This window comes from Poecile atricapillus, chromosome 1, assembly GCF_030490865.1.
Source record: "Poecile atricapillus isolate bPoeAtr1 chromosome 1, bPoeAtr1.hap1, whole genome shotgun sequence".
Lineage (NCBI taxonomy): Eukaryota > Metazoa > Chordata > Aves > Passeriformes > Paridae > Poecile > Poecile atricapillus.
Genome location: NC_081249.1, coordinates 15,732,163 through 15,742,569, shown reverse-complemented (window position 1 = coordinate 15,742,569; position 10,407 = coordinate 15,732,163). Strand labels below are relative to the sequence as shown.

Sequence of the window (10,407 nt, the reverse complement as noted above, 5' to 3'; positions counted from 1 at the left end):
GTCAAAATGCTTTTTCAGCTATGTATAAGCATGTCAGATGTTGCAGGGAGAGATGGCTTCTTTCATCAGAGCAATTAACATAGCACGGAAAAAAGAACCCTACAAGACATGCAGGCTTTTACGCCTGAAAATTTCTCTCTTTGAGAGGAAATACTTCTACCTAAAAATATTTTCTTACTTTGTATTTAATGATATTGAATGTTACTGGATTCTGGTTCTCAACTGATCTGTCAGATAAAAAGTATGTTAATTAATGTGGTGTCCAAACAGGGAGATGTTACAAAGGAATGTAAAAAAAAACACCTCAATTTTGAATACTGGTCAGAGCATGTCCAAATGCCATCTCCCAAAGTGTGGTGATTCCTCTGCAATATGCAGTTAGTAGACTCAAAGGAACAGTAGCCTCTAACCCACATGTGATTTCCATGGCTTTTACTCTCTACGTCTGAGAGGTTATCTGCTGATATAATCCTGTTGATTATGTGCTATTTTAGGACAGCAAAGGCCAAGAAATGAGGACAACACAGCCCCTCCAAGCATGTTCAACAACTTGATAATAAATATTCTAGTTGATGACATGACTCCTTAGCCTCAGCTCTTGATCAGTGGGAAAAATACCTCAGGCACATAGGAACAATGTCTTCTGAGTTTTGCTTGACTTAGGGTTCTAGACATTACAGATTAAGTTATTTTTGTGTTTGAAAAATTGATTGTCTTTAGTGAGAGCTGAAATCAGCAGCATGACAAGTGCCTTGTGAGAGTGTGAAGAACTAGCTTATATTAATGGAAAACAAGATCAGTTTTTAATAAGTACATTCAGTGGTGATTCATATCTAGTTTTCTCAACAGACAAATAAGCCACAGAAAATTGCAAGTGAAACTGCATTTCAACTTGTCAGTAACAGAGCAGAGGGCAGCAGTGCAGAGGACAGTACTGCATAGAACAGGAAGGATGAAGAATTTTACTCCTGAAGAAATACTACTTTGCAGTATACTTACCATTTCCATTTGCATGGACTGAATAATCATTATTCATTAGCAGTGTTGTAGAGTTAGTGGAGTTACTGTTTGATTGTAAGGAATTGGAAGAACTAGATACTCCTTGATTTACAGTCTGCTTCTTTAAACCATTTGTAGCAGTTCTACTCCAGTCTAAAACAGAAAATCACACAACTCATTCAAGCACTATATATAGTTAATAATGCAACTGAATTGATAAAAAAGTAAGGCTTTACATACTTCTTGCAGTATTCTGGACAGAATTATATTCTCCTAAGAATTTAACGACTCTTGATATTTAAAATTATTTAAATCTAGTTCCTTTTCTCCTGTCCCTTTTTAAAATACAAGCAGCCAACTGTCACAGTTTTACAACTGCAGACCAGATCAGAAAAATAACTGAAGTGCAGTTGATTCTCTAAGTGAAAGTTTATAAAAAGTAAAAGTCTTTACAAGAGGACAATTACATAGTAATAAGATAACATAAAGTAATTAATGTCTTTTTTTGGTTTAAACCATGCTTCACTTTGTTTTTGTGGGAGTCACTGGTAAAACTCTGGGAGACCCAGAGGCTGGAACAAATCTTACCGTTTCTAACTGATCAAAAGTCTTCTGCAAAGACATGCCTTTACCCTGCAGTGGAAGAGGTCATCTCTTAGCAGTCAACAGCTTAAGGCAACAGCATGTAAACATGCAAGAGCTGCAACAGCTACCACCTTTAAAGAGTATAACTTTGGAAGTTTACTGTATCTTGGATAATAAATTAGAACTGCAACTGCAGCAATGTGATAAATTGCCCTTTTTTTCTTCTTGTAAGTATTACAAAATACCAGGAACTTAACATTAAACATAAGTATTCAGAAGTTAAAAAAAGTAGTATTTACCAGAGTTTTCAGCCAGCCTGAATTTCCCACAACAAAGATATCTTCTCCACTGTTTACGGACATTCTCCTTTGATACACAATAGAAGATGAAAATGAAGAACCCTGCAAAGCAGGAACATGAAAGACTGTTGCAAAATTCACTTTTACTGCTTCCTAATGAACAATGTTTTTGTTTCCTGTCATTTCTTTTAAATTTCTAATAAAAATTTTTCTTTGCTGAAAAGGTTTACAACTCCTAACACTGCACTTTTTCGTTACATAGATTAGAGGAATCATACACACAAAAGCAAAAACAACAAATACAACCAAATGCACGAAGTGTATAAAGTTTCCTTCTATCAAATAAAAGGGGTAAAATTCTGTTGATTTTGAGATTTACTTAACGCTCTTGGAAAAGAATTCAAAGCAGTATCAAAGACAGGGTGTGATACCACATTATCAGACTATGAAGCTTTTTTAGCACATGGTGTGACACATTATTACATTTTTTATTAGCAGCTAACCTATTAGCACCAATGTTACAAAATTTTGAGCACTCATACAAAGAAAATCACTCATGTCTAAAATAACAATAAATGGTATTCCCTTTACCACAATTTCAAATATTGTCTAGAAGGGATGGTGCTCATCCCATCTCCTACCAATACCACATTACAGTCTCTTTGTCTACTTTTCATTCATTACTGACACAGGGTAACATCTAACTTTCCCTGCTTAAAAGATCATCACAATTTAAGGGAAAGTGACAACTCAATCTTTGCAGTTTCCAATCTGCAATGGGAAAAATTATATTAGGTTTAGAATGAATAGTAAATAATAGTAAATCAATACAGCAAATAGGGGAGCAGTGTATACAATTTTCAACTGTATAGAATGCAATTTTCATTCCTTTCGTATCTCTGGGAAATTGTCTGGCCAGTCATCTAAGTGCCATTTAAGCAGAATATGGATCCAAACTTCAGAAGGGCCATTAGGTATATTTATCATACATATATATGTGTATATATATATATCAGGTATATTTAGATATATTTAGGACACTATGGACAGCTACAATACCTCCTGTTTTATATAAAAAGTCTTTGCAGCAACTTGCTTTTGGATATATCCAGTAGCACCCTGGCCTTTACAAAACTCTGTTTTTGTATCTACTTCCCATATGTCCTTAAGTACTATACAGGCCATGCTTAAGGGTTGGGTCACTAACTTTTAGATGTTGCAGCCTTGCCTGTCTCAATGACCCTTTGCTGAATACCAAACCTCCCCCAGAAGCCTTAGAGGAACTGAAGAAATTATACCGATTTCACTACACTGACTGCATTATAACATGAACATTTAGAATAACTGCCTATTCAAAATTAATCTGTTTATTAGTGAAACACAGTCACTTCCAGGGATATCTGGTTTGCATACACTTTTTAAATGACAATATTTATAAATATACCTATATAAACAGTATCTACTTTTTCTGTACCTCATCATTACAAAACTGCAATTTAAGATTACTGTAAAGCAGTATCATCTCATCTCTAATATAATTAACATGTTACTGCACATATCGAAGTTAAATTGTTATTGCTGAATCAAGAAAATGATGTTTCAAAATATTTGGTTTATTATACACAGGGAGCTGTTACACGGAGGACAAGCTTACCTTGCAAAGTGTTGAAAATGGTAAAGAGGTAAGTAAATACTTCATTTACTGTGAAGAAAGCAAACCCCCAGGTAATTCCCAACAAGAATGTGAGGCCAGCAACACTCCTAAGTTCTTGGATACTGGTTTTCCTTTGAGCACCGAGTTGTTTCCTCTTTTTGATACGACAGAGCTGGATCAGCACAACAATGAACATGCTGATATTGATCAGGAATATCAGGCAAAAGTATCCCACAGCAGTAATATAGAAGACAATTCTATTTTTGATCCAGCAGCTAGAACAAAAGAACAATCTGTCAACCATTATCAGAAACAGAAATTAAGTGAAATAAACATGAGACAAACTTGTAGTTTGTTGCACATGCAAACCATTTTTGCCTTTTTACAAAAAAAGTGTTTTTTTTGGCCAAAGGATATGAGCCTTCATATAGTCTATAACCCTAAAATATGAGACACTGTAGAGTTAATACTGTTTCAAAGCACTACTACTACTACTTCCTTGCCTTCCCCCCCTTTACTTTAAAGAAAAGCAATTTGTAGGACCTCCCTCCACTCCCTACCCTCACCTCCCCCAAAGAACCTCCCTTTAACTCACAATTCATCAGGTCCATTTATTGAAACCTTTCCAGTGGTTATAAGTCCATAATTATCTGGCGATACTGCCAACACAATGGACACAACTACTGCTGGCAACCCTAAAAGATTATGAGCAAACAAATACATAAAAATCATAACATAGACAGTATTATGAGGACTTGAAATTATTATTGAAATTATTGTATTTTTCTGAAATTTGGCTGCTGAATTCTGCTGACTACTAGCTGTCTGAAAATTGTAGCATTCAAACTGCTCAGGAGCACAACTTGCAAAGAAACAAGAGTCCTCCACAGCCAGCTCCAAAACTTTCTGAATAAACCAACAAATATCATCAGTCTTCAAACTGATTCAAAATATCTCTTACAGGATAACTGATTTTCTTTTTTGTCTATGTTTTAAGAAACAAATAGGAGATAAAAATCAGGCCCAGAATCTCTTCATCCTCTATCCAGTTAGATCTGGTTTTGCTGCATCTTGTTAGCAACAGTGCTATTCCAGAAATGGAATATATATACTTATTGGCATTTATTCCTGAAATAATGGAAGCATGCACATTCAAAAGTTCTATTGTACCAGCACAAGGAAAATTTATTATCACTTTGCATTGCAGAAAGTTCAGCTCTGCAGCTAGGGGGACTCCATGCCTCAGAAAGGTGGAACATATACCTAATTTTCACTTCTGACCTGTGTCACATTCACCGAAATACTTGAGGAATTAAGAGGAATTATCTATTTAGCATAAAAAAGGGGAAAAAAAATACATACCCCAACCAACAACACAAAATTTAAGAATGTATTTCCGGACATAGGTGTTAAAGACTTTCACAAGGGCCAGATACATGTGGAAAGCTTCCAGGCCCATCCAGGTGAAGGAAACCAAGAGGAAATAGTGAAGAAATACTGCAACTGCAATGCATAGTGCTCGTGTATCATACAGCGCGATCCACGAGTCAAGGAGAAAAACTAAGTTGAGTAGAAGTAATGCAGCACACAGCTGAATTAGTATTTTGGAGGGGTAGTCTCTCCGGATTTTCCTAAAAAAAGGAGAAAATTTGTGAGATGGCCTCAGCTGTCTGTGCATCCCTGGCATATTTCCTCTCCTGCAGTCCTTGGCATTCACAAATGCCAAGAAAAAAAAAATTCACATTTTCATTCATATACAATGCTTCATGTGTTGCATTTATACATGGAGAGAATAATTTAAAACATACTTCCAAATTAACTGTCTGTATATATAAACTTCTCCAGAAAAGGTTACATAAATACAAACAATAACTTGAAGTGTTTTGTACCACAGTTGTATTTTTGTTTACACTGTATGCTGGACTTCTTGTTATATTGCTACCCAAACCCAAAAATGTGTCTGTTCTTTTTGCTTAACTAGATCAAGCTTTTGACTGGGCATCTGAGGCCTTGATAGAGACAAGTCCCGGTTTTAGAATAATGAGAGAATAAAGAAAGAATACAAATGCTTTTAAAAATGCTAGAATTCTGTACTGCTTTCTGTATGGTGTATCTTAAATATGTATCTTAAAAATATTCCTTCACACTTCTATTATGATAATCCATTATAAAATATTTCAGAGTGCGACTTATTCACTTCTTACTGCCCAGAGCCTCATGATACTTCACTAGTTCGTAAGATTAACATTTCTGAAGACTGAAATCAACACCTCCCTGTTGGAACCGGCAAAATATGTGCATTATTTGTGGAGACAGACTCCATAACTGTTAAAAAGGATTTCTCAGTGAAGACAATTATCAATACAATTGAAGAATAATGGGAGTTCAGCTGAATGAATACTTACTCAAAGGCTATGTAGGTCACAAGAGTAACAGAAAGAAAAATTGCAGAGAGGCCACAGCCTATATATGATATAAAAGTCAGTACCAATTCTTGTGTGGGATTCAAAGGGGTATTTCCATACAAGTCCTAAAACAGAAACAGAAGTTATTTTCAGAGAACAGATTTATTTAATAGAAAAAGATACAAAACCCACCAAAATACATCAAAATGTACCTTTCCCTCTATAGTTATAAATAAGAAAGGACTCCATTCTTTTCATCATGGCTTTATAAAAGTTAGATGAAAAAAAAAGCCAATCTAGTCTTGTAAAGAGCAGGGAGCTGGGTCTCCGTGATCCTTGTAGGACCCTTCAAACTTGAGATTTTATTTTATGTATGACTCTAATTGTGAAAAACCATTTGATTAAAAACCTGTTTAAATTTGATTTCCTAAACTTTATTTCCTAGAGTATAAACAGCTGCCTAAATGTAAAAGCTGCAGTACTTAAAGAATTTTTTTCCATGGACTCCTATTCAACAAGGAGTTTAAGCATGTGACTAATTATATGGCTACCACTAAAGTGAACAGAACCTGAGGATTATTTATTAGGTTGTATGAGCTTATTGGGTCTTCACTTGTTTAAGACAACTCAAGGTAAAACATGTTCTTGAACCAGGGTAAGATTGCATAATTTTTAAAATAATTACCATCAAAACTGCAAAACTTGTGAGATGATTGCATGAACAGACTGTTTCATTTACTCTACTTTCTTTAACTATGCAGCCTTCATATGACCAGCCTCCATGTCCACCTGTTAAAAAAAGCAGCTTTGTTATTCATAAAAGGCTTCATTTACATTAACATGAATTAATGTAGCTAAACCAGAATAGTATCTTGGGTGATCTCAAGTACTTACCATTTTTATTAAAGTCCCAAAAAACACATCTAACTGTGGAATTATCCTGTTTAGGAGCAAAGAGAAAAACAAAAACAACTTACTAAACTGTGAGTTTAGGATGAAATGATTTATGAATGATCTACAAAATTCAGGCAAGAACAGACACTGTATACAGCAAATACGCCTGTTTCACATGAACACAAAATTAATTTATATGCATAAAAGGATTAATATTGCAAACTGCATACAAAAATATGCTGAACAAATTTGAAGTCACCAGACAGGAGCTAGCTCTTGTGCTTATGCAAAGATTCTGTTCCTGGTAGAACCTTTCGAATGCTCTTTTGTTGTCTTCCCACACCATACAAATTCTCAGGATTTCTCCTCCTTCCGGACTTTGTAACTTTTGAAGTCATGACCACACAGAAAATGAAAAACCTTTTCATTTGCAAATATTTGATCACTTCCTACTGTCACAGTGTTACACATTTACACACAGATTTCCTCACACACATGCAAATTCTATAAATACCAGCAGCAATGCACTATATTGCTATAAATACTAATACTTCCACAATTATATCTCAAGATTGATTATTATGTCAAAACAAGTAAAGACACCACTAAGGCAGCTCCTGAAAAAAAGCTCCAGGTGCATTAGTGAAATCTCTACATATTTAGTTTATAGTAATTGAGTATTTTAAATTATCTTAAGATATGAGATAGAAGACTTTAATCCTTGATGCTTCTTTCAGAAAGAGACAGTGTGTAAGAATCCTAATACTTCCAGATGACACAATCCTGTGTTTCAGTTCCTCTAAGAAAAACTACTTTTAATTTTTTAATTATTTTTATATTATTATTTTCTGGCCATGCAACACCAACAAAACCAGCTGCAAAGCCAGCACATTAAGTAAGAAAGATAAAAGCTAGATGAATTTGTGAAAGAGAAAAAATACCTTACACTACTTGAGAACCAAAATTTATACCTGTGGTAAATAAGCAAACAGGAGTGATTTTTAATGTCCAAGTGGAGATGAAATGTCCACACTAGTAAAGCAGAACAAGCTGACCTGTACTCTTAGTAAAATGTTTCCACTACAACAACTTCAGTGGAGGCAACAAAACTGTACTTTAAGTCTGCCAAAATGTAAATTTTACCTGATTAGGTCTGATACTCTGCAAAATGACAGTAACATTTGCCATTAAGTTGCTAATTGTGAGGTTAGCAACACTTGATGATATAACACCACTGATTAAAGATGCATTCTTCAAGGACAGATCCTGGAATGACAAAAAAAGGACCAGATCTTAAAATCTTAAAGGAAACTATACTAGAGTACAACACCCACAAGCTCATTTACTATGTGGAGCAAGTACTGGACAAAAACGATTACCTTTTAAGTAAGAAGTTTTAAAATGTGTTTTGTGGGAAAAAAAAATCCATTCATATTTTGGTCTAAGCTTGAATTTAAAATCCTTATGAACAGTGGGGCAAAACAATACCTGGAACACAGTGGTCTTTTTGAAGAAGTTGAATATAATTCTAGAAGCCAAGTCCAACTCTTCAGTGGGTAAATTCCTCAGCAAAGATGAAGGAAGTGTAATTGATCCAAGATTATTTAAATTCTGAATTGCCTGAACTCCTAGAGAGATCTGAAAAATAAACACCAGGATTGTGCTTCATTTCAGTCTCCAAATAAATAAATTATGAATTATTTTCAGTTTAAAACTTCAAAATAAATATCTCTAATTACTGTCACAAACCCACTGCTACTCTCATTCCTCTCCTGCTCCAATGCATAAATAGCACTTACAGGACTGAAAAGGATGCATCACATTTCAGGTCTGCCAACAACTGGAAATAGTCTGGCTTTAACCATTTCCTTACAGGGTCATAACACATCACTGTGTGTTTTGTTTTGATTTGGGAAAGGTGAGGAGCAAAAACCCAGGTAGCTCTATGTAACTGTAAATGTGTAGGGAGATCAAAATTTCACAGCATGAAAGTCTGCAAAGGCAAAGAATTTTTTATACCCTGTAGGAAGTAAGTCAAAATTCAGAAAAAGTGTAAATAGCCATTATTTGTCAGTACATTTTTAAGTTCAGTAGGTTAAGTTTATGTTCTTAGATAAGAACATAAACCCTTAACTTTTTGATCATCTGCTAAAAATTACAGAAGTAAACTGGAAAAGCTACAATTCAGGTACCTCAAGAGCTTAGTGATCTAATACTGTACAAAAAGGGATCTGAACTTTCACCTATTTTATGTGCTGTGCTTACAGGTCAGGGAACTTTGTTTAGCACAAAATCTCTCAACATTCCTGTCATACATTAGTCCTTTACATAAAATATCATCACCTCAGAGTTCCTGGGAGATGTGAAACATCAGCAGTACTGCAGAAAGGAATTATCTGAGTATTGAAAGAATGGCTGTAGTAAGAGTAACAGTGTGAACTCCCCAAAGTGCCCTAACCATGTGGTTTAATCCATCTGTTTAGACTAGCGCACTCCAAATGTTTTTAATCATGCATCCGCTAAAAGTTTTTGAGCATGAACCCCAGTATATACCTATCCATAAGTTACATGTATAAATTAGTGTACTAATATATTATGCAAGTTATAGAATGTTTAAAAAATTAAGGAGATTAAAAACTACTTTTTAAATGTATTTTTAATTTATTAATCATATAAATAACATTTTCCTGCAATGCAATGGACTGTTGTGTGCACACCCTGGGATGCTCCAACCCCACTTTGGAAATCACTGGTGTAGACAGCCATCAAAAAAATTCCTAAACCAATTCCACAAAGTACTCCTTTTGCTCTAGTTTGAAGTAGATGATACTTATTGAAAATTTTCAGTGCTTCATTGCCAATGACATGAAATAAAAAGTCACTCCTCAGCAAATAAATGTGTATCAGCACTACCATCTCCTAGTCATCTCACATACATGCACTACATATTGCTGAGAAATAGAAAAGAACTCAAATGTTAAACATTTATATAATTTTCAGTAACACAAAAAAGTTCCAGTACTACTTATGGCTTACGATACATTAAGCTATTTTCTTCTCTGAGGTGTGTCAAAATTGGTCCAAAACTTTCCATCTCTCCTTGCTTAAGCCTCCAAGGCTGGTATTGTCCATTATTTTCTGTCAGGAGGGAGGTTTTGAATGAGATAAAGGGGATCCAACCAAGCTTTCTAAGCACTTCTTTCTTGGTGAGATGCCACTAGTGACAAATGACTGACCAGCATTATCCAAGCAACATACATAACAGCTCTTTCCAGGAACCCTCTACAGTTATTTCCTTCTAGCAGATAAAGTCATCTGGCAAAACTCCTTGAAAAATTTCAGCACTGTCATGGTGGTTGAATAAATGACTCATAATTCAGGAGGCTTGAGGCAAAGTTATTCTGCCAAGCACTTTGTCCATTCTGGTGTTCTAGCTGTACCCTCTCCAACAGCTTACTAGTTCTGCCAGTTTCTGCTAAGTCAGCTCTCTTTTACACCTATTTGCACAGTTGAAAATTAAAGGAAAAACTCTGAAGGGTTTAAAAAAAATTCTGAAACTAACACGAACTAA

The 10,407-nt window shown here is 35.0% G+C and overlaps 1 protein-coding gene across 2 annotated transcripts in view; it reads right to left on the bottom strand.

Annotated features, from left to right (window-relative positions):
• ADGRG2 (adhesion G protein-coupled receptor G2) overlaps positions 1–10,407 on the bottom strand; it is a 56,451-nt gene that overhangs the window by 4,012 nt on the left and 42,032 nt on the right. For both annotated transcript variants that reach the window (XM_058864333.1, XM_058864340.1), the window contains exons 18-27: positions 8,325–8,474; positions 7,980–8,102; positions 6,837–6,882; positions 6,628–6,731; positions 5,943–6,067; positions 4,900–5,168; positions 4,133–4,232; positions 3,538–3,812; positions 1,884–1,985; positions 1,000–1,152 (exon numbers count right to left, since the gene is read on the bottom strand). In XM_058864333.1, coding sequence (XP_058720316.1) covers positions 1,000–1,152; positions 1,884–1,985; positions 3,538–3,812; positions 4,133–4,232; positions 4,900–5,168; positions 5,943–6,067; positions 6,628–6,731; positions 6,837–6,882; positions 7,980–8,102; positions 8,325–8,474 — 1,447 coding nt within the window. The remainder of the gene's footprint in view (positions 1–999; positions 1,153–1,883; positions 1,986–3,537; positions 3,813–4,132; positions 4,233–4,899; positions 5,169–5,942; positions 6,068–6,627; positions 6,732–6,836; positions 6,883–7,979; positions 8,103–8,324; positions 8,475–10,407) is intronic.